The sequence below is a fragment of the Corvus cornix genome, chromosome 24 (genome assembly GCF_000738735.6).
Source record: "Corvus cornix cornix isolate S_Up_H32 chromosome 24, ASM73873v5, whole genome shotgun sequence".
Lineage (NCBI taxonomy): Eukaryota > Metazoa > Chordata > Aves > Passeriformes > Corvidae > Corvus > Corvus cornix.
Window position 1 is genome coordinate 1905758 of NC_046353.1, and position 22980 is coordinate 1928737.

The 22980-nt window shown below is 64.5% G+C and overlaps 3 protein-coding genes across 4 annotated transcripts; 1 reads left to right on the forward strand and 2 right to left on the reverse strand.

Annotated features, from left to right (window-relative positions):
* The first annotated feature begins 5829 nt into the window (after nt 1-5829).
* On the forward strand, nt 5830-9494 carry RNF26 (ring finger protein 26). Its single transcript, XM_019288496.3, is given in 2 exon segments — nt 5830-6101; nt 6104-9494. Coding segments are annotated over 2 exon segments (1365 nt in total). The 5' UTR covers nt 5830-5911; the 3' UTR covers nt 7279-9494.
* Nucleotides 9495-13622: 4128 nt separating this feature from the next.
* C1QTNF5 (C1q and TNF related 5) lies at nt 13623-16123 on the reverse strand. Of its 2 annotated transcripts, none has more exons than XM_039565040.1 (3): nt 15995-16123; nt 14956-15184; nt 13623-14423 (listed from the first exon to the last, which is right to left on the reverse strand). In XM_039565040.1, the coding sequence occupies exons 2-3, from the start codon at nt 15167-15169 to the stop codon at nt 13906-13908; spliced, it is 732 nt and encodes a 243-aa protein (XP_039420974.1). In that variant the 5' UTR covers nt 15170-15184; nt 15995-16123; the 3' UTR covers nt 13623-13905. The 2 variants fall into 2 exon arrangements, with proteins under 2 accessions (XP_039420974.1, XP_039420973.1); XM_039565039.1 differs by lacking the exon at nt 15995-16123 and adding an exon at nt 15797-15946.
* Nucleotides 16124-17512: 1389 nt separating this feature from the next.
* On the reverse strand, nt 17513-21821 carry LOC120411251 (membrane frizzled-related protein). Its single transcript, XM_039565038.1, has 13 exons — nt 21547-21821; nt 21355-21466; nt 21014-21142; nt 20546-20707; nt 20224-20467; nt 20012-20142; nt 19760-19885; nt 19557-19633; nt 19274-19422; nt 18964-19094; nt 18438-18572; nt 18204-18331; nt 17513-18121 (listed from the first exon to the last, which is right to left on the reverse strand). Exons 1-13 carry the CDS (start codon nt 21598-21600, stop codon nt 17897-17899), a joined length of 1803 nt encoding a protein of 600 aa, XP_039420972.1. The 5' UTR covers nt 21601-21821; the 3' UTR covers nt 17513-17896.
* Between the last annotated feature and the right edge of the window lie 1159 nt (nt 21822-22980).

Sequence of the window (22980 nt, forward strand, 5' to 3'; positions counted from 1 at the left end):
GAGGCACAGAGCAGCTCCCACAGCTCCCACTCCCTCGCAGTGGAGGGAATGCTGGTGCCTGGGCCCCCCCAGCACTCTCCTGCTCCATCGCTCCTGCCACCTCTCAGATGAGGCTGCGCCTGAGCAGGCAGTTCCGCCCCTGGCAGTGGTGGGGCTTTGCCAGTCCCTGGCACAGCTGCTGGAAACCTGGGATCCGCAGGACCCTGCCCAGGGCAGGGCTCATTTTCCAGCGTTATCTGAGCATCGCAGATTGCAGGAATGATCTGGAAGTGTGTAATTGCATTTGCCTCCCTCCTCTGGCTCCCGCTGGGCCTGGCTCTCCGCAGCCGGAGGGCAGCGATGGCCAGCACAGAGCCAGGCCTGGGGCTCTGCATCCCAGCACACACCACAGCCCCTTCCACCTTTTCCTGTGCTCCCAGCAAGATCCTGGCTGATACAGGGCCTTGGGATGCTGCCAGAGGGAGCTGGCCCAGCGCGGGCTGTGCCTGTGCCTGTCCTGACACATGGCTCGGCATGTCCCAGGTGGGGACGGGGGGCCCGGTGCTTCCCCAAGCCCTGCAGCCCGCAGCCGTGCCCGTGGGGCCCAGAGCAGCTGGGGTGGGTCTGGGGCGCTCTGTGCCGGCTGCCCCAGTGAACCCCTGCCAGTGCCGATGGGCGGGGGGCTGGCCTGGCTCCCTGCAGGTCTCCGGGGGTGGATGGAGGGCAGCCGTCCAGGGCGGAAGCCTCTGGCTGTGTCCACCCAGGCCTGCACCTCTTCACACAGCACCGTCAGGGCCGAGAGGGCCCCGCTCCCCGGGGAAGGGACGGGATGCAGGCCAGCGCCGAGCTTTCCCACACGGCCCGCAAGCGGCCGGCTGCTCCCCTGCCACTGCTCCCCTCACCCTCGGGGCACCTTCTGCCAGTCCCTGCTGCTGCATTTTGGGGGGGCTCTAGGGCTCACACGAGGCTTTGCACTCTGGGCTAAGTACAGGAACCCTCCTGGGCTGTCCAGCCTTTGGGTCTCTGCTCCCTGGGTGCCATGAGGTCACTTTGGGGTACCCACGCCCCATCTCTGTTCACCTCTGGGAGCCCTCTTCGAGGCCCGTGTCCTCCAGCTCAGGAAAACGCCTCCTTCCAACCCCCTTCCTCGGCTTGGCTCCCAGAGGCTCCTTTGTGTCTCCCCGAGGCTCCTTTGTGTCTCCCCTCTCCTTCCTCTCCTCTTGTGCAGGGCCTTTCTGTGGGGATTATTAACCATGGCTACGGGGCCTTTGTTCAGGAGGGGCCAGGAGCGGGGTGAGGAGCTGGGAGGGTGGAGGAAGGAAGGACAGGAGCGGAAGAGGGGAAGGAAGGTGGGGGGGGGAAAGGAAGGTGACATCTGGATTTCTGTCACGGGGGACTGCGATCCCTGGAGCAGCTGTGTGGGGATGGCTGGGGGATCAGCGGATGCAGAGCAGTGGAAAAGCCCCAAAAAGGAGCTGAGCTGGCAAGGGTCACCCAGCCCAATGCAGAGAGCTCAACATCCTGCCCTGGTGATGGTGGTGCTGACAGAGGACAGAACCAGCACTCCAGGGCTCCAGGACTGCTTTGTGGTGCACAGGGGTGGCAGGGAAGGCTGTGGAGCCGTGCAGCCCTTCCCTTGCTCCCTGCTTAGGAGCCCAACCCTGGTGGTGTGTGGGGCAGATGGACAAGGACAGCTGGAGCACGCCTGGAAGAACCTTACCCAGCTGAGAGCCACTGCCAAGGCACAGGGGGAAGGAGCCCTCTGCCCAGGGCTGGGCTGACACTCGACATCCTGGGGTACAGGAGCCCCGTGGCCCGAGCAGGTGCAGCCCTGGGACAGGGTGTGACAGCCACGTCCTGCCCTCCCTCGCACACGTCCCGCTGGGCTGCTCACGTCCGTGTCCCAGGCTCCTCTCCCAGCCTGGGAGCGCAGCGGGCATGGAGCAAGGGGCAGGATTTGGGGATAGGCGCTGATGGGGCAGCCAAGGGAAGCCAGGAACTATTTATAAACCGGCCTTTTCCTTGGGAGCACTTCCGAGTCCATCTCCCCCCAGCGCCGGCCGGAAAAAGACCGCATTGTGCTGGCGCCGGACGGGACAGGGCCGGGCACTCGCCCACACAATGGGGCAGATAATAGGTCTGGCTATGGGGTCTGGTGGGGGCTGCCCAGGGGATAGTGAGGGGTCCTGGCCATGCTCATCCAGCACAAGCCAATGCCACAGCTCCCCATAGGAGCGGGCAGGAGGAACGGCCCTGCCCTGTGCTCCCCGTCACCTGGCTTTTCCGGCTCCCTGCCAAGGAAGGGAGAAGCCAGGATGGGGACAAAGCATCACTTCACGCACTTGCCTGCAGGGATCTCTTCCTCCCAGCTCTGCCTGGCTTGGGGCTCCCCCAGGACAGCTCATTAGGATCATCTGTGAGAAAGCCTAATGAGAGATTAGCCCCAGGCAGGCCCAGCTTTGGGGGAGCCCCTTTTGCAGGGGATCCCTTTGGAGGCCTTTGGGGAAGGTTCCTCCTGGAGGGGGGTGAGGGCAGCTGAGGGCTGGCTGGGATGAGGCAGCAAGCAGAGCACAGTCCCTGTGTCACATCCCCACACCACTGGCCCCACAGCACTGGGGACACCATGGAGCACCAGGGCCCAGGGGAATGGTGGGGCTGGCCTGGCCAAAGAGGAATTTCTTCTTTCAGGACTTTCCCATGGAAGACTTGCCTTTCCCAGGGCTGTCTGGCCAGGCTCCAGGAGGAGACAGATATCCCAGCTCCCATCGTGGGGAGACACAGAGCCCTCCGGAAACACGGCGAGCAGCCCTTGTGCTCCTGCTCTTGCCCAGGGCTGCAGGGTGAGCAGAGGCAGGGAAGGTTCCGGCTGCTGGGGACACAGGGCTGGGCTCCCTGCAGCTCCCGGTCCCTCCCGAGGGCTCTCCCCAGCAGCCTCGCTGCGGGGTACGAGTCGTGGGGGGATTCCATCACCTGCCCCTGCAAGGCCAGAGGAAGAGTGAGCCACAGCATCCTGGAGCGGAGCCTGAGTGGGGCCGGGGGGTTTTCCGGAGCGGATGCAGCCAAATGAGCCATTGTTCCCGCCTGGGCTGCGAGCACTGGGCAGGGGCGTCCTGAGGGGACCCGAGGTAAGGCTGCTGGCAGTGCCCAGCAGGACTGTGCTGCCCGCCTTGCCCCGGCTGTCGGGGCTGCCCCACGGCCCTGGATCTGCAGGGGAGGGCACCCTGGGGATGGGCCCCGCTGCTCAGGCAGCTGGGAGCACACTGGGAGCGCTGGAGGGAGTGATGCCAGCAGGACCCACACTCCAGAAATTCCCTCAGGGTGTGCCCAAGGAGCAAGGGAGGCAGGGGAACGTGCTGGGGCTGGGGAAGCCCCCCTGGCACGCTGGGCTCCAGAGAACCCCTCAAGCACTGGGACACCCAGCCCGGGAGTTACTCCCTCTCTCCCGGTGCTTCCAGATAAATCCAGAAGGACTCAGCACCTGCGAGGCAGTGCTGGAGCTGGCGTCCTCTGGCTGCTGTTTTTCTGGGATGCGCGGTGAGCTCAGCAGCGGGAAGGCAGCTCGGAGCCGTGATGCAGCAGCCCCGTGGTCGGGCTCGGTGCCAGCAGCCGGTGCTGCACAGCCCTGGGTCTCCGTGCAGGGCAGAGCTGCAGGAGTCACACACCTCACGGGCTCTGTGCCCTCAGGGTGGGCTCTGGTGGTCCCAGGTAGCAGCAGAGCTTTGTGTGCCCTGTGCTCAGTGAGGCTGATGAGGGGAGGGGGCTCACAAGCGGGGTACCCCCTGTCCTGAGCTGCCACGGGCACAGCTGGGAGCGCAGTGGCATCATCCCAGACCTCCATCAAGTGCATGAACAGCTGGGGGGACTGTCCTTGAGAGGAGGGGTCCCACCCACAGCCCAGCTGCCAGGCACCTTGGCAGGGGCCTCCATGCCCCTGCAGAGCCCCGGGAAGGGTTTCCATCCAAAGCCCCACTCTACTCCAGCCAAATCACTGTCCCGACCTGAACTGCTACCAGGTGTTCCCAGCCCCCTGCACCCCTCCTCGCCCTGTGCTGGGGTGCCTGAGCCCTGTGCCTCTCTCCTGCAGGCCTGGACGCCCTGCAGCTGGACATCCTACCGGAATGGGAGCGGGCACAGCTCCCCTGCATCCCACGGAGCACAGAGAAACTCTGCTACGGAGCCACGACCTCTGAACGCTGCACCCCCAGCCCAGCACGGAGGAGCCCACCGGGGTGCCCCGGGCATGGCAGGGGCTTGGCAGGCACCGGGAGCGGGGAGGGTGAGGCAGGTGCACAGCTGGAGGCAGGGAACGAGTGGAGCACGCCCAGCCCTTGGCTCGGCTCTCTTTTCAATCTCCTGTTTGGTAAAGCAATGAGAAATCCAAACATTACCATAAATGCTGAAAGCATCCTGACTCCGTCACTGGCGTGCACTCCCTGGGGATCCAGGCGCCGGCTGCCACAGGGCTGGCGGGGGCCAGACAGCAGGACAGAGCCCAGGCAAGGACAGACAGACACGGTGCACGGATGTGCCACCCCGGCTCCTGCCCCGCTCAGGGTGTTACAGGGAGGCAGCTGCAGGAAGGTGACCCCAGCTCCCTTTGGAGCCTCGCTGCCCGGGGTGTGGTGCTTCCCTCCTTGGCCCCACACTGGCCGGAGCCTCCTGGGCTGCACACGGTTTTCCCATGGGTCATCACCCACTGCACTTGCCCTCTCCTTCCTTAAAAAGCCTCGGGCTTCAGGGCTGGATTTTCCTGAACTTGCCATCACCATCAAGGCGGCAGGGCTGGACCATCCCCTGGGGCACGGCGGAGCAAAGGCCAGAGGTTTTGACAGCCCCACGCCCTGGCTGGGAGCCAGCAGGGAGGGCAGGACCTGTTCCAGGGCTGTAACCTTGGTCTGAGCCACGGCCATGGCTTTATTTTTGAACCTCCTGCAGGAAACTGCTTGGCCGGGTGACCCTGGGCTGATCCTGAACCAAACAGGCCCTGGGGATCCTGCTGGCAAGTGCACACCTTCCCTGTGCCAGGGCTGAGGCTGGCACAAACTCATCTCATGCACGGACGCTGAAGGTGGTGGGTGCCTCCTGCACCGTTTGGAACCAGGATGAGGGGGCTGATATCAAACCCTGTCCATCCCGTGCACTGTGCCTGCCGTGTCCTGGCTCCTGAACCCAATCCCATCACTCCATCCCTTGTCCCAAGTCCCTCTCCAGCTCTCCTGGAGCCCCTTTAGGTACTGGAAGGGGCTCCAAAGTCTCCTCCTTCTTCTCTTTTCCAAGCTGGACACTCCCAGCTCTCCCAGCCTGTCTCCAGAGCAGAGCTGCTGCATCCCCCTGAGCATCCCTGTGCCCTCCTCTGGGAGCGATGGGACAAGGGGGAATGGCTTCCCACTAACAGGGGCAGGGTTAGATGGGACATTGGGAAGAAATTCTTCCCTGTGAGGGTGGTGAGACCCCGGCACAGGTTGCCCAGAGAAGCTGTGGCTGCCCCATCCCTGCAAGCGTCAGAGGCCAGGTTGGACAGGGCTTGGAGCAACGTGGGATAGTGGAAAGTGTCCCTGCACCCTGAGCTTTTCGTCTTACCGTAGTGGTCAGGCAGATCCACTTCCACAAAGAGACAGGGAATTACCTCGACATTCTTCGTTCCGCAATTAAAAAACTGCGAAAACCGACGTCGCGCGTGGGGAAGCGGAGCGCTCCGGACTAACGGGAGCTGCTGGCCCTTTAAATGAACGGCAGTGGGCGCGGCCAAGCTCGCGCCGCTGCTGGAAGCCACGCCCCCTCCGCGTCCTGCGAACCGACCAATGGGAAGCGAGTTCAGGCGGAGCCCCCGCCGCTGATTGGCCCCGCGCCGCACGGCGGCGGGTGCCAAGATGGCTGCGCCCAGCGCGGAGGGGCCCCGCGGCTGAGCCGCCGTACGGGCCCCGCGGGGACCATGGACGTGCTGTTCGCGCTGCTCCGCGGGCTGCGCCTGCTCGTCGACCTGCTGCTGCTGGTGCTCGACCTCAACTTCTTCCTGGTGTCCTCGCTGGTGTCCGCGCTGCTGTGGCTGCTGGCCGCGGCCTCCAGCTTGCCCGCGGCCGCGGCCGCCGCGGCGCTGGCGTGCTGGGATGCGCTGGTGCTGGTGCGGGGGTGCTGCGGGCCATGGAGGGCATGCGGGCGGCCGGGCACCTGGTGTCGCACCTGGCGCTGCGGGGCCGCGAGCTGGCGCAGCGCGGGCTGGGCGCCGTGCTGGGCTGCGGGCAGGCGCTGGGCCGGCAGCTGTGCGAGGCGCTGGCCATCGGCACCAGCCTGCTGATGTACCTGGTCAACAGCCTGGTCAACGTGTGTCTCATCGGCACCCAGAACCTCTTCACGCTGCTCGCCGCCCTCTGGGACTCGCTGGCCGGGCCCGTCCTTAGGGTCACGGACCTGCTGGCCGCGTTCCTGGCGCACGTGTCCAGCGGCGCCATCGCCGTGTCCATCCTGCTGTGGTCGCCGTGCCAGATGGCCTTCGAGCTGCTCTGCTCCGCCACCAACCTCTTCATCAGCGTCTTCTTTGTCAATGTCTACGGCCTGGGCTTGCTGCTGCTCATCGTGGTGGTCAGCGCCTTCGTGTTCAACCCCGGGCTGCTGTGGACGCTGACGGGATACCTGCTGGGCTACTTCCACACGCTGCCCTCCTTCCGCCGCCTGCAGCGGGACGTGTGGCGGCTCTACCAGGTGGCCGTGCTGACCCTGGGCGTGGCCATGACCTCCCAGCCCTGGCGCAGGCTGGTGGACTGGATCCTGCAGGTGACCGACTGGAGCCTGCAGGTGACCAACTGGAGCTGGGGAGGAGGCAGGATGGTGAACCAGGGGAGTGACCAGCGACGGGCTGTGGCTGCCCCCAGAGCCCCGGCCCCCGGCAGGGTGACCCCGGGCCAGCTGCCGGCCGAGCAGGAGGAGCAGCTGGGTGCAGAGCAGGGGCCGCAGCCACGGCCTGCTCTGAGCCGTGCTGGGGCAGGACAACGTCACCAGACATCCAGGGAGGAACCAGGCACATCCTGGTGGAAAGCTCCGAGGAAGCAGCAGCTGAACGCGACAGCCGGGAATGCTGAGGGAACCCCCGACAACGACCCCTGGGTGCTGCTGAAAGAACAAGAGGAGCGTAAGAAATGTGTCATCTGCCAGGACCAGACCAAGACAGTCCTGCTGCTGCCCTGCAGGCACCTGTGCCTGTGCCAGGAGTGCACAGAAGTGCTCCTGCAGCAGGACATCTACCAGCGCAACTGCCCCCTGTGCCGCCAGATGATCCTGCAGACCCTCAACGTGTACCTGTGAGCCCACGGGGGGCTTGGGCTGTTTTCCCAGGAGGTCAAGGGCACCCCTGTCTGCACTTCCCAGGGCTGCCAGGAGCAGTTTCCAAAGAACTGTGGATGGTGCTGGAAGGGCAGAACACTGTGGGGTGTCTGCTGGTCACATTTGCTGCGTAACTAATTGTAGCTCTTGCTAGCAAGCACAATACTGATCTCTGCAGCAGGCTGGAAGAGTTACCTGTTGTTTTCTTTGACAACTTTTGCTGTTTCAAGGCCTCTTGGTTGCGTTGAGCCTGCAGCAGCCTGAGATCCAAAGCAGAGCACAGAAAACTGCTCTGCTCCCTCCTAGCCAAAGCTGATGGAAAGGTTAAAGGCTGTGTCCTCCTGGGAGTCACAGGGGCTGGTGCAAGGCAAGGGAGGTTTTTCCCCCAAGATTTCACTATGAAACTGCCTGGCAGGCTGCATCCAGGCTTCTGTTTCCTCCTCCCACCATCAAAGGGGAGGAGCTCCCTGGGAAAAGGGAAGAGTGCCCTGTTTGCAAGGCCTGGGGAGAGCAAGGAGCACACTCGAGTTTTTTAGTCTTTGCTGAACCTGGCTCTCAGCTAGACAACAGGGTTGCTGGGGTACTTCATCACCCCAGTGGCTTTGCTTTTTGAGGGCTCTCCCTTGCCAGGCCAGCGTGGAGCTGTGATGAACTCGGGCTCCCTGCAGAGCTCAGCGTTGCTGCTGCTTCCACGCATCACCTATGCAAGCCTAGCGAGCACACGTCAGGTTACCTGCACGGGGAGGCTGGGGGGAGTCACTCCTTCTGCAGGGCTGGTGGTGCTGCTTGGGGATCCCCAGAAGTGGCCACCCAGCCAGTGCTCCCAGCCCTGGCAGCAGCAGCAGCCCAGGTCTGAGCCAAGGCTGGAGAATCCAAGCCCCACACATGGCTCAGAGTGCCATGGAACAGGGAGGGTCACTCCAGAGCTTGCTGGCTCCTTCCCAGGCTGGGCTGGCTAGAGGGAAGAACTCTTTGGGAGGAGAGGGAGCACCCCAAAGCTCCTGGGAGCTCGCAGACATTCCAGCTCCAGGCACAGTTTCTGCACATCCATGCTGTGGATCTGCAGTTGTGTGCGTGGAGCAGTACCAGGACCACGGATCTCTTGGATTAGGGCAGGGCTGGACTGTTGTTTTGTCTTCTTATCTGTCACCAATGTAGCTACTTACATTCACAGGTGTCCCCTGAAGTCTGACGAGGGCATCCCATCCTGGCTGGGGGAGGCCTGAAGTGGCTCATCCCAGCTTGGGGAACCAGCACCATTCCAAGAAATTGCTGGGCTACAGGAGGGTCTTGCACTAAAAAGCTTTTCCTTTTCCAGCTGCTTGCCTGAGGTCAGCCACACGCCACAGCCAATTTTGGCTGGAGCCAGACTGGAGAGAGTCTTGACTCTGGACTGCAAGCCAAGAGCTTGAGGGCAGCTGGCATGGTTTTCCTTCTATTTTCCTTCTTGATTAGCAATTTAAGCCAAAACAGAGGCAGCAGAGAGGCCAGGCCGTGCTGGAAGATGCCTCTGAGCTGTAAAGCTGAGCTGTGGCAAGGAACTATCTTCCTGTTGAGAGGCTTTGCTCGGAAAAGCACTGCCAGGGCTGGTTGTTCCCACATTTCCTGGGAGCTGGAAGGTTTCCCTGGGTCCAGCCAGGCTCCTGAGCACTAATGGGTGGTGGAAGGGCTGTCAGCTGCTTCCACTTCACTTCAAAGAGATGCAAAGCTCCCCATGGCTCAGCCTCTTGTCCCTGTGCCTCCCCACACACCTCCCTTGTTACTGTTGGCTCTCTCCAGCCACCAACACTTGGGAGTAGCCAAACCCTCGCCAGAGCAGTGAGTGTGACCCCAGGCTCTGGCTTGTCCCAGGCACTTGCAGAGGAGTCAGGGACCTGCACCTGGAGTCACTCAGGAGTGGGATTGTGGCCGTGCTTCTGGCCACAGGCAGCAGCATTCCCTCGGGACCAGCTCGTGGATCAGGGGGTGCAACGTTCCCTCCATGAGTTACAGGGTGGGGGGGGAAAGGAGACCTCCCCAAAACTGCAGTTTGTTCCCTCAACCCCTTTTTTTATTACTATTATTATTATTATTATTATAGCAGTCACGCTTGTTTGTTTAGGGCCTGTTTGCTGTTTATAAGAGAAGGCTTTGCCTTAAGTTTAACTCTTTGCACTATGGACTAGATACTGAGCAGATTAAAATCTCCTTTACCAAAAGCTGGGTGCTGCCTCGTTCTTGGGAAGGTTTTTAGGGGGGAAAATGTGTGTTTGTGTCTCCTCTATCCACCCCTGGACTCCAGGGGAAGCCCACAAAGGGTCAACACCACCTGCAAATCCCGGGGTGTTTGCTCCCAGAAAAGCAGTGCTGTGGGATACCCTGCAGCCAGGCTGCTGCACAGGGAAAATCCAGCACCCAGGAGATGAATTTACACCCAAACCCACTCTGGGTGGGCTTTTCAGAGCTGGCAGCCCCCAACTCCTGCTCTGCCAACCCATGGTGAGAGGAGATGGTTGTGGATATGCCACACCAGGGGACAGGGAGGAGGGGCTGGGGTTTCCCAGCATGTTCCAGGCTGGCAGGAACATGCTGGGACATGTTCATTCCTGTTCCTGCACGTATCTGATGCCTCAGTGTCCTGTGTCAGACTGTCCCCAGCACCGGGCTGGGTCCTGCCTTGCAGAAAGGCTGTGGCAGGCTCAGGGTTGCCGTGAGCAGATGCATTTGCTGCACAAGGAGCTGCTCCCTGGCTCGGATCTGAGCTCCTGGCAGGTTGCTTTGTGCTTTTAAGCACTCTCTGCTTCCCCAGCATCCTTGTAAATTGTTTGGAAAAATGTCTCAGGACCCTGATGGGCAGAGACTCCAGGAGTCCTGGCTTGCCCTGCCCTGGCAGGGCCGTGCCAGCAAAGTGGCTCATTTTAATCAGGATGGAGACCAAGAGAGGGGAGATGGGAGCTGCTGGGAGGCCAGAAAGGGGCCAGATCTGCTCAGGCACGGGGAGGAGGGCAGTGCTGGCAGCCCTGTGGGGACCTGGCTGCACATGGGTGACAACTGGGCAAACTGAGGCACTTCTCTTGTTCCCAGGGTGTGACCTGAGGCTGGCTGGGCACCTGGGGAGGCTGCCGAGGGGGCAGGAGGGTGGGATCAACAGGGGAACGTCTGCCATGCCCTGCACAGGCAGGATGCTCCCAGCCCAGCCCCTCCAGCAGGGGATGGGAAGGGTGTTTGGCCACCTCAGGCCACTGCGGCCGAGCTTTCCCAGAGAGGACAGGATGTGCAGGACACAGCCCTCCCCCGGGAGCCATCCTGCACACACTTGGCTCCATCTCTGCTCAAGCAGCCAGCAATTGCAGGAGGAAAATGCAACCACCCCCTGCTAATGGACAAGGTCCGTGAGCCCTGCCTGCCCTGGCAGCGGGTGCTTGGTGCAGGGCTGCGCTGCCTGGGCAGCAGCATCGCTCGCAGACCACTCCAGGGCACGGGATCTGCAGCCCTCGGGGTATCCCCTGCTCCAGAACGTGCTTGGGAGCCTCCCACACGAGCCAAGCGGGCTGCTCTCAGCTCAGCAAAGCGCCAAGACCCTTCCCCAAGGAGGGAGGAGCGCGATGCTGCCGGGTGACCCCAGTTTAGGAGCACTGCGGTGGTCGGCACTGGCAGCCCGCTGAAAGCAGGAGCCCTCAGGCGCTGGGAAAATCCCTTTGTCAGCCCAGCTGCAACTCCCCCGCCCTAATGAGCGGCTCGTCGCAGCCTGGGGACAAGAGGCACGGTCTGCCTGACAGCACGGAGCGGGCGGGACAGGCGGGAGCGCAGATGTGGCACAGCAGGAGCGGGGAATGATACCCGGCCGGGAGGGAGGGAGCAGGTGAGGATCAGCAGCGGAACCACGGGGGGCCTTTGGGCTGCTCCCGGCACCAGCTTGGCTCTCTCATTAGTGACCCAGCACTCATCAGCTGCCTGGATGCAGCAGCGATCCCGGTGCCTCGCAGCCTCAGGGACACGGAGGGGCTGAGGCTGGCGGGGACATCGAGGTCAGGCAGCCTAGAGCAGCTTGCCCAGTCCTGGGGACAGTGGGGCTCCCAATATCCCCGTGGAGGGAAACTCTGCTGCCCCTGGGAGCAGCCCGTGCCGGGCTTTGATCAGCACAGAGAAGCTGCCACCTCCCATCCCTGCTCCTTGGGATGGACTCGAGTTTGGAGGAACAGATCCTTCATCCTCTTGGACACCTCTCCAGCACATGGGATTCTCCCAAGGACATCGCTGAAGGAGCCAGTGTCTGCTCTCCTAAAATCCAGGCTTGTGGTCCTTTTCTTGCTCACTCCACCCCCACATGAGCAAGGACTTTCCCCTCTCCTGCCCATTCCCAGGTTAAAGGGCTCCTTACCAGGTCAGCAGTCCTGAAGATGTCTGGGAGTGTTCCCTGCACCTCGTCAGCGATGAGGCCTCTGAACCTGGGCCATAACCAAACTTTGGGCAGAGCAGGAGCCATCCTGCTGCTGCCAGGAGTCACCAGGACACCCTTCACCTCTGGGGGCATTTCCACGCTCTGGCACCATAAGCACTGTGCAGCTGTAGGGTCTCAGAGATGATCCAGCTGATCTCTTTAATGCCCTCTCTGGTGCCTGCTGACCTCAGATGCCAAGGACACGAGTGCTGCTCTGGAAAGAGGTGCTGACATTTATTTTTGTTTCTAAAAACTCACAAACCAACCACAAAAACCTCAAAAGAAACAACAAAACAACCCAAATGCTGCCTCTGTCAGCTGTATCACGGCACCTGTGGCCTCAGCCTGGCTCTTATATAGGCTTCTCACTTGCCCTGGCTGAGGGATGCTGGCCCCTCCCTAACCTGGCCTCAGCTGGAACAGGGCCTCCAAGCTCTCCTTGCTCAGGGGGAAGCTGGCAGAGCTCATCAAAAGCAGCTGGAGCCCACTGGAAACCTGTCAAAGTCTCCTGTGGCTCTCCTTCCCTTTCCCTTATCCTTTCCTTTCCCTCTTCCTCATCCTCCCTAGGCAGCAGCAGGCACCCCCACGTTCTCACAGAGCTCCCCCGATCCCAGACAAAGTGTCCACACGACCAAGAGCATCCCATAAGAAGCAGAGCCCAGAAAATGCTGTGCCAAGTGCTGCGGCTGCCTCTGCTGTCCGTGCTCCCCCACATCGTGACAGCGACCAGGGAATGCTCCCAGCCCCCACACACTTCATGCAGAAAATTCCCTTTCCTCCTCCCAGAACAGCCATCGATCTGCTCTGCGGCGTTGTTTGCCCCCTGGGCAGCTCTGCTTACAGAAAAAGCCATCTCCAACCCAAACAGAGGCTTCCGCTGCAACCCAACCCCGGGGCTGGCTGAGGGGCCTGCAGGGTGGCTCCAGCACAGCCCCTTGCACCCCAAAGGGGCCCGAGGTGTCACCCCTGCTCCCAGCACCTCCACAGGCCCCCACGAGTTGGGGGTGGCCCAGGCAGGTTGCGCTGATGTGCCCATGGTCCCCGGTCCCGGAGTGGGGGTTTCCCTTGGGGGTGCCGCTGGCCCTGTACAGGGGTGCCCAGGTGTGCCCACGGCTGCCGCAGCTCCCAGGTGAGCAGGGACACGGGGTTTGGGCACAGCCGTAGTCCTGGGGGTCCATCCGGCACGGATGGGGGGCAGGGGGGGATCCGGGGCAGAGGAGGGGTGGCTGCCCAGCTGTGTACGGGGGTCCTGGGCTGGGGAGCGCTGCGAGGTCCCGCTGGCACGGCCAGGAGAAGAGCCGGGCCCAGCTGGCACCCTACGGCCGGGCAGGGCTGCGTCCCAAGCCCTTTAAGGGGGTTCGGCCACTGGCCAAGAGCCCCCTCCCCGGCTGGTCTCCGCAGGGACCTATTTTGGGCAAGGAATGAGGAAGCTCTTCATTCCCCCGCTAAAAATAGAGACCTTTCCCAGCGGCGGGTCACGGCGTTCACACTGGGGCGGGGGGCGGGCACGGGGGGGCTCCGCAAGCCCCGTTCGGGGACGGACGGGCCACCCCCGGGACTCGTGGCTCTGCTCGCCCCGGGCAATCCGCTCCCCGCGGGGTGGCCCTGACAGCATCGGGACCCTCCCATCCAGCGAGAGTCGGTCCTCGGGGGAACCCCGAGGGTGCTCCCGCCGCGCTCCTCGCTCCCGAGCCTTGGGGAGGTGCCGGGGGCTGTCGCAGAGCTGCGCTCGTGGCCCAAGGACGCCAATGCCACCATCTAGCGGCTCCCGCTGGTCCTGCGGGCACATCCCGACGCGGTGGCCCCGGGCCGGTGTCCTCCCCGGCAGGGCTGCGCAGCCCCCGCAGCCCTCGGGGCTCCCGCACCGCCGAGGGTCCCACGGGGGCACAGGCAGGCGGCACACGCGTGGCTGAGCAGCCCTTTATTGAGGGGAGGGATGGGGCAGGACCCGCGGTTCGGGCTCCTGGCCCCGCAGCCCGGCTTGCCCTGCCCCGGGCAGCAGCGGGGAGCGCGCACCGTGGTGCGAAAGAACAGCGAGCTGCTCAGCAGCGCTGCTCCAGGGTTGCTCCCACGGCACGGGGGACGTTTCTCCGCCCTGAGCAGGGCGGGGGTCCCGGTGCCCCGGCTCCCACCACGCTGGTGGCTGGGAAGGGGCACATGCCCGGCCCCACCCGCAGCCGAGGGCGAGCTCAGGCGAACACGGCGGAGTTCTGCCAGTAGGAGTAGACGAGGAAGCCGGTGAAGGTGCTGTCCGTCTTGACGCTGGCGTAGAAGCCGATGTAGTCCCCCACGCCCACCTGCACCCACACCTCGTCCTCGGGCTCCAGGCGGACCAGGGTGCCCCCCGAGAGCGAGGTGGGCTTGGGCCAGTTGCCGTAGTACTGGAAGAAGGAGGCGATGGAGTGGCCGTTCTTCATGATGTCGAACTGCAGGCTGGTGCGGTACACGGTGGCGTGCACGGCGAAGTAGTACAGGCCGGGCACCTCGCAGGTGAACTTGCCCGTGGTGGGGTCGTAGTGGCCCTGCTCGTTGATGAGCACCACGTCGAAGAGGATAGGCTGGTCAGCCAGGGGAGGGCTGCGGGACTCGGAGCGCTTGGCGCTGAAGGCCGAGCGAGGGGCCACGGCACACTCACCCTGAGCCCCCTTCTCACCGTGCAGCCCGTCCACACCGGGGCTGCCCATCTCCCCGCGGGGACCGGGCACTCCTGGGGCAGGCAGGAGGGGACAGGGTTACCTCTAAGTCGCCGACACAGCTCCTCCACCCCTCCTGCCCAATCCCAGTCCCACCAGGGATTCCCTGCCAGGGCATTGCATGGGGAAGCAACACAAATGGGGAGGGCTGGGTGCACGAGGTAATTTAGCTCAGCATCAACAAATCGTTGGAGAAAACTTCAAAGGCTGGGAGAAAGCCCAGCTCAGGAGCCATCGCAGGGATGATGAAACCCTATTCCTGGTGATCTCTCCTAAAGCAGGGCTAGAAGAGAGGGGTGGCATCAGGGATGGGGGCAAATGCAACTCTGCCAGTGACAGGGAGCTGCTGCCCTTTACAGGAACACAGGGGCACCACAGGCAGGGCCAGAGGGGTGGTGGTGGCATGGGAGGGGCACTTCTGCAGGACCCACTCTCAGTTTGGCAATCTGTGCCAGCATGCAGGACTCCCCCCCCTGGCACGAGGGCGTTCCCCATGGGCAGGGAATGGCAGATCCCCCTCCCCAGCTGGGATCTCTCCTTGCTTACCAGGAGGGCCCATCTCGCCCTTCTCCCCTGGCATCCCCGTGGCCCCATCCCGGCCATCTCGTCCGTCTCTGCCTGGCAAACCCTGGCCCCCGTGCAAGCCTGGGGTCCCCGGGATGCCTGGCTGCCCTGAGCACAGCCCAGGGATCTTGTTGTCTTCAATCTGCAAGGACCTGGTGATGAGCCCGAGGAGGAAGAGGAGGAAGAGCTGCTTCATCTTGTCCTGGAGGGGCTGGAAGGGGGCAGAGAAGGATCACAGCTCTGGGGACCGCAGTGAAGAGGGTTGGGAGTGCTTGGCAGGGAGTGCCAGGGGGTCAGCAGGGGACATTCCCCTCTTCTCTTCCCTTTACAATTTGGGCTGCTCCCCTCAGCGAGGCCCCAGTGCTGTCTGCACCTGCCACAGCATCCCCGTGGCCCGGGTGCCATCGCACCACCCTGCAGCCCCCGGGACAGCTCCGGATGTGTGTGGGGTGAGGCTGTAGGGCCAGGGACTGTGCCAGTGGCTTTGTTTGTGGCTGGGGGCTCTTTGGGGTGGGCACTGCCCTATCGTGCCCAGCGATGGGGGAACGGGCAGGGGGATTTAGGGCTGTCAGCTGCTGAGCTGTGAGCGTGCCTGGGGTGGGGTTGTTGCCTCTGGGGGGTGCGTGGTGGGGCGGCAGCTCGGGGAACGCGGGGCTGTGCCGTGGCCCTGCCCTTGGCAGCATCCCGGCTGCCGGCGGCTCCGCTCCAGCCCCGGCCGGCTCCCCGGGGCACGGCTGCCCGCGGCTGCAGCATCCCCGGCCGTGCCGGACCACCCCTCCGCCGGGACCACCCCCCTGCCCGGGCTGCCCTCAGCCCTTCTCACAGCAGCGCAACGAGGGCTGAGCCCCAGGGCCAGCGCTGGCCCCCTCCCCGTGGCCTTGACCCAGAAAAGCTGCTCTCTTCCCTCTCCACGACGGCAACAAAGAGGAAAAGGAGGAGAAAAGCGTCTCTCCTCCGCCCAGGCGCCGGAGCCAGGAAGGCAGGGAGTCCCAGCTGCCCCCGGCTGGTTATCCCCACTCACTGTGATCCCGCGGTTCCTGTCCCGGGACCTCGCTGCTCGCCGCTGTGGAAGGGCTGAGGCTCTTCCTGGCCACTTTGCTCTGACGAAGGCCCTAAGAGAGGCAGCCTCTCCACCCCCCCTCCTCCCCACGTCTCTCCTCCCAAACTCCAAAGGAAATCAAGGGCCTTGGGAGCCAAAAGCTACAAGACAAGGGGAAAAAGAAAAATAATCCCATGATGTCGGAAGTGCTGTAAGCAGGGGGAAGGGAGAGCTCTGCAAACAGCCTGGCTGAGGGAGAGGAGGCACAGGCTGTGAACCACCTCAGCTGGGCACGGCTGGGCACGGCTGGGCACGGCTGGGCACGTGGGCAGCAGGATGGAGGGCAGGAAAACAGGGAAAACAGGCAGCAGAGGGAAAGGAAACAAGATAAAAGCTGAGGGAGGGAAATCCAGCAAGGCAGAGAGAGATGGAGTGGCAGAAAGAAGAGGGAGCTCTCAGGCTGTGCGGGTGCCCTGACTGGCAGCGGAGCTGAGGCAAAGGGGATGGCAGAGCACCGCCAGCCTGGCAGTGCCAGCCCTGGGAGCATCCAGGGGAAGCCGCAGGATCCATCTGGGCAGTCCCAGCACGTTGGGCTGAGCGTGCAGGGCAGGTGGAAGCGCAGGCAGAGCAGCGCTGTGCCCGTGCCAGGAGGCAGGGCTGGCCCCAGGGAGTGCGGAGCACGTGGTGAAGCTTTCGAGGCACTTCCAGCTCGCCTTTAACTTGTTCCAGCGCTGGGTGCGTCCAAGGGACACAGTGACACGCTGGCCAGCAGGGCGGGCCTGTGGCTGGGGATGTCCCCATGCCCGGCAGCAGCTGGGACGTGCAGGGAGCGAAGGAGCTGGGTGGGCTCAAAGCCCCAGAGCTGGGTGGGAGTGGCAGTGCTGTTCTGGGTACAGGGGCAGAGCCGTGCTGGCATCAGTGGGTCTTGCTCTCAGTGACCCCAGCCAGGCTGGGGACTTCCCCACACGCTCAGGGCAGCGGGAAGCACGGTGGCACTGCTGGCTCTCTCCTCCCTGTGCCTGCAGTGGAGCAGGTGACATTGCTGGCTGATCCTCTCTGACCTGGATGCCCGGGGCCAGGCTGGGTGCTGGCAGGGAACTGCCTGTCTCCTCTCTCCCAAGGTGTGAAGGGACTGTTGTTTTTGGCCAGCTGGACACTGGTTTGTGGCCACGGGTGTTGCCAGGCCTGTGGCCACCAGGGTGGCCTCCAGCCAGCACAGCCAGCAGGGCCACAGCTCTTGGTGGGGCAGGTGGGTCCCTTCCCCGCACCATGAGGTCACCAACTGGACCCCCTCTGAGACCCATCCATCTCCCTGGGACCCTGCAAGCCTCCAGCCCTGTGAGGGCACAGCCAGCTCTCCCCTGTGCCCCTCCATCCCTGCTCAGATCCCCCACCCCATCCCTGGCTTCCCTCCCTTGGCCCATGCCTCAGTTTCCCCTAGGATCTGGCAGCATCCACACACAGTTCCCTCCCCCCAGATGAGTCACCTGCTCCACTGGGTTTGTCAGCTGCTCACACTGTTTATTCTGCTGGCTCTGGGGCTGTGGGACACGGGCAGCCCTGGGCTCTTGTGCCTGCAAGCCTGGCTCACCTCTGCCCAGCCTTGCTCCATTTGGGGAGCATTCGCCCTTTCCCTGGTGCCCCCAGCACAGCCCCTCCGGCACGAGCCTTTCCCTGTGGGATATGTCACCTGCTCTCTCGGGATTTGGAGCTGTGGGCAAGCCCGTGGCATCCAGGCACCGAGCCAAGCACTGGGCAGTGGGGCTGACCCGGCGCAGGTGAGGGGCCACCCCAGCAGCTGGGTATTTACAACAGGAAGAGCACGGGAGGGACATTTGGGGTGGGGAGGGTGGCTTCAGCCCCTGCTCCTCTCCTCTTGCCGGCTCAGGGCTGGAAGCACTCTACGGGGTCGTTGGAGTCGGGCAGGATGTTGCAGTTGATGGGCCAGAGGATGCCGAGGAGGCCGAGGGACTGCTGGCAGCGCAGCTCGGCCGCCAGGCACACGGCCCGGCAGGGCTGCAGCACCCCGCCGTCCGGGGTGCACTTGGGCACGAAGAGGCTGCAGATGAGCAGGCGGAGGTGCTGGTAACACGCCAGCTCCATCAGCGTCTGCGGGACAGTGGGGACAGAGCGGCGTGAGCCCGGTGGGGTGTGGCGAGGGCAGCCCCGAGGGCAGCCCCGGGCAGCTCACCTGGTAGTCCTGCAGCACCTCGGCGGCTCCCTCCTGGTCTGGGATGGCCAGCCAGATGTTGGGGAAGGAGGTGGCGTTGTAACCCAGCCCCAGGCACATCTCCACTTCCACGGGCTCGCAGACAGACCCTGCCACAGGGAGAGGGGATTCACCTGTGCCAGCGACAGTGCTGCCCACCGGGACCGGCTCAGGGGGGGCCGGGTGCTGGGTGGGGCACCCAGGGGTGGCACTCACCGAAGGCCGGGTAGGACACCCCGGTGCAGTTGAGCTCGTCAGTGCCGTCGGGGCAGTCGTGCCAGCCGTCACACACGGACTCCAGCGCCTGGCACTCGCCATTCCCACAGGAAAACTCCGTGGGGCTGCAGGTCTCTGGGAGGTGAGAGGGCAGGGCATGGCTGGCAGTCAGCCTGCTGACCACCCCTGTCTGCTCTTCTTGGTCACTGGCTAGGGGATTTGGCAGGTCCAGCTTGGGGAGATCCCAAATTCCCTGGGTTATTTGGGGGCAGGCCTCAGGTCATGGATCACGCCTGTGTGCAGGTGAGCCCTTCCAGGTCACACCCCATGGCTATTGGGTTATAGGGTAAATCAGGTGAGAAGGGACCCCGGGGGCCCGTGGCCCAACCTCTTGCTCCAAGCAGCGTCAGCTGTGGAACAAGAGCTGTTTTTCCCAGGTTTTTATCCAGCCTTGCCTTGTAGCCCCCCAAGGACGGCGGTAGCACAGCCCCCCTGGGCAGCCTGTGCCCCCCCCTTGGCTACCTACTCTCTGTGGCATTGCGGGCATGGTAGGTGGCAAAGAACCCATCATCTGCTACTCCCTCGTCTGCCACGAAGAGGACGGTCATGACATGCCGTGAGGAGGTCAGGGTGGGTGGCAGCTGGTGGCCACAGAACCTGCCGAAGTCATGGGACGAGGGATGGGGTCAGGGGGCTGACCAGCACCTCCCCAAACCCTGCCTTCTGGCGGCTCCTCCCCACCAGCCAGCCCCGTGCCTCAGTTTCCCCAGCTGAGCCATGACATCGGTGTCCCCAGGGTGGCGCAGCAGGGCTGGGGGTGTCGGGGATGCCTGTACCTGCCCATGAGGCTGGCAGCCCCCGTGCCCGCGCTGTCGTGCACCTCCACGAAGTCGAAGCTGCAGTCCCCGTGCGACTCCAGGCTGAAGTTGTGGAAGTGCAGGTCGATGACGTGGCCCAGGGGCACCGAGATCTGCCAGAGGCACAGCTGCGGGGCGGGGGGGCAGCCGGCGACACCCGTGAAGCTGGGCAGGGGCACCCCCCAGCTCTCCCCGGGGGGAGGTTGCCTTCCTCCCTACCCCCCTCGCCCTCACCGTGCTCGCACAGCACCCCTTCTCTCACCTGCTGGTGCGGGTACGGCTGGGGGTGGTTTGGGGTGGACAAGTGTCCCTCCAAGGCGGTCAGCGGCCCCCCACACTCTGGAGGGACACACACACACACACACACAGAGCTTTACCCCTGCCCCTCTCTCCTCCCTCCACCTCCCCACTCCCCGCCCGGTGCCGCGGGGGCTGGGGGCTGGAGGTGGGGTCTGTCCCGCCCACCTCTGTGCTTCAGGCTGCAGTTGGCCTCGTCGCTCTTGTCCGTGCAGTCGTGGAAGCCGTCGCACACAAAGCCCGGCTGGAGGCACAGCCCCTGGTCACACAAGTGCTCGTCCCAGGCGCAGCTCTCTGCACGCAGCCAGACACCCAGTATGCTGGGGGGGTTCCACCGGGCACCCTCCCCTCCCCGCGGGCTCTCCCCACGGCCTGCCGGCACTGAGGGACCCCGGCAGTGCCCTGGGGCGGGGAACTCACTCTCGGCCGGGGTCACGGCGCGGTAGCGGGCGCTGAAGCCCTGGGCGCCCACGCTGCTGTCGGAGACGAAGGTGACCCGCAGGCGGTCGGAGTTGGAGTTGAAGGTCGGAGGGGGCACGTTGCCACAAAACCTGGGGGCACAGCGAGGGCTGGCACCGCTCGCTGCCCCGCCCCGCTGCACCTCCGCGCTCCCCAGGTGTGAGGGGCCCTACCTGGTCGGGGCCCCCCGAGCTGGGGCAGGGGCTGTGCCGCCAGAGCCCGGCTCTTCGTAGAGCTCCAGGCGGTCGAAGAGGCAGGAGGCGGTGCCCTCCACGCTGAACGTCTCCATCCGCAGCTGGATGGCGAGCCCAGCGCCCACCTCGATGCGCCAGACGCAGAGGGCGTTGGGGGGGTAGGGGCCGGGGTAGTTGGGGGAGCTGAAGGAGCCCTCCGGGCCCCGCAGGGTCCCTCCGCAGGCTGAACGAGGCAACGGGTATGGGCATGAGCTGGAGCGGGGCACCCCCATCCCAAAACACCGCCCCACGCGCGACTTACCCGGTACTGCTGCGCGGGCCGTGGGCAGCCAGCTCTCGGTTGGGCTGGCAGCTGTTCCGGGGGCCGGAGGGTCCCTTCGGGGGGGTGCTGTGGTGGTGGTGGCAGTGCCACGGGCGGGCAGGGCTGTGGCCGGGGCGCCGGGTGGGTGTGGGGACGTCAGTTCTGTGCCCAGGGAAGAGCAGGGACTGCTCAGCCCCAGCGGGGAGGGACGGCTGCGGTGCAGGGAAGGGGCTTAGGAAGCCCACCCAGCCCTGTGCTCCCACGCTACCCAGAGGTGTGCAGCTCTCCCAGGGGCAGTGATCCTGCCGCATCCCAGGAACGTGGAAATCCACCTTGCTCCTATGCGTGGGGTCATTTTCTCCCCACAGCGGGCAGACCCCGGGGTGTCCCCTGGGTGCCCCTCTCCCCCTCTGAGCCGGTTCTGTGTCCCCCACCCCGGTCACAGCCACCTCCCGGCTCGGCACTCACGGTGGATGACGATGCCGAGCAGGAGGGAGATGAGGAAGAGCAGGATGGTGCTCATCAGAGCCACGCAGAGCCAGGTGAACTTGCAGTCGGCGCGGTACCTCCAGCCCACCTGTCCCCAGAGCTGCTGGCCTGGAGGCGAGGACAGCGGGCAGAGCCGGGGTGCTACTGAGCCATCCCCCCACCTCCCTGCGCGGCTGGCTCAGCCCTGGCCGGATGCGTCCCCACCGCTCGTCCCCGCGGTGCTAACGCGTCCCCAGGCAGCCCCAGAGCCCAGCACCCCGTCCCCAGCCCCACGGCAGCCCCACGGCCAGGGGTGTGTGTACAAACCCCCGGGCTGGTACCGAGGCGGTCCCGGCGTGGTGCGGGGCCGGTCCCATCCTTGTCTGGAGGGTTCTCCGCGCTCGGTGCCGCCCGGGGCTCCTCGCCCTCAAAAACGGGATTGCAGAACTCGGTCTGTGGGACAGAGAGCGCGGGTGGCACCCTGGGGGCCCGTGGGTGGGGACCATCAGCAGCACCCACAGCCCCAGCCCTACCTTGCTTCGGTCCAGAGCCTCGGGGCAAAGCGTGATTTCGGTGAAGTCTTTCATGGCAGCGGGCGGTTCCCGGCGCAGCCTGGCTAAAATCCTGCCCAGTGCCCTGTGCCCCCCAGCCCCACCGCCCCCTCCTCCCCAGCTGCCCCCATGAGCCCCGGGGGGCTCCGGGGCGGGGGTGGTGGCAGTGCCAGCTCTACACGTGCCAGCCCAGCGCCGGAGCCCACCCGAGGGCCATGCCCGCCGTGCCGGGAGTGCGGGGGCCCCGGGACGCAGCAGCCCCAGTCCCCTCTGCAGGCCCCTTCCCCCTCGCCCCGTTAATCCAGCTCAGCTGAGGATGCCGAGGTCAGGCTCTGGCACGGAGAACCAGCGTCTTAAAGGGGAATGAGTGCTCGAGCCCATCCCGCTGCGAGCCCATCCCAAAGGGACCCTGCTGTGGTGGGGTCCCCACAAGGGACCTTGGTTTTCCAGCTGCCTCCAGGCTCCTCACCGCTCAGAGCAGCACTGAAGGGGCTGTGCTGGGGACCCCGGGCTGAGCGTGTCCCTCCTTCCCTCGCCTGGGCCCTGCCACCTGCATTCCCGCTGCCCCTTAATGCCCGTCTCCGTCCCTAAGCAGGGGAGAAAGGGGCCATTGTTCAGCGGTTTTGAGGGAAGAGTGTGGGCACCAGGGAACTCCGTGGGGCTGGAAAGGCTCCTTCTGGCACCTGCACCCACATCTCCCTCGCTCCAGGCCAGCCCTGGGTGCTCCTGGTCCGTGGATGCTCCTGGGTCTCCACCGGTGGCAGCTCCCCACCCTCTGCCAGACCACGCAGAGACAAAACACGCGCACCCAACGCCCTGTTCAAGCTCAAATTTATTCCTGCACGAGTCTCCCATGTATGAGACACTTCCCACCCGTCTTGCTTACACAGTAAACAAGCCACCTGCCAAGCAGCATCGCTGCCCCAGCCCAGCTCCCGGCGCGGGCAGCCCCCCTTTCCCATCCTGCTCCCCCCCGAACCCCGCTGCGATACCCCAGGCTGGGCAGGATGCTGGTGCCAGCGCTAAGCCCGTGCCCGCAGGGCAGCGACGGCAAAGCCGGCCGGGTGTGGGTTGGATGGAGCTGCCCCGAGGGCTGGGATGGTGCCCGTGTCTCCTCCCGCTGCACCTCAGGCAAGGCAGGACGGGGAGGAGAATAAATTAAAGGCTAAAAAGGCCACTGGCATTTGCTAGCTGGAGGACAGAGCAGCAGGGCGGGTCCCCGGGCACCCAGGGGGGCTCCTGATCACAGGGAGAAAAAAGCCCCGTTTGCAGATGGTCCCGGCAAGCCGCTGTCCTCCCCTCCCTCTTCCGCACAGGTTCCTGTGCACCCCCACGGCCCCCGCTCCCCTAAATGGTTTAAGGCACCGTCGTATGAGGAGGCAGGTAAAAACCACCCCGGAGCAGCTCCCGGCACAA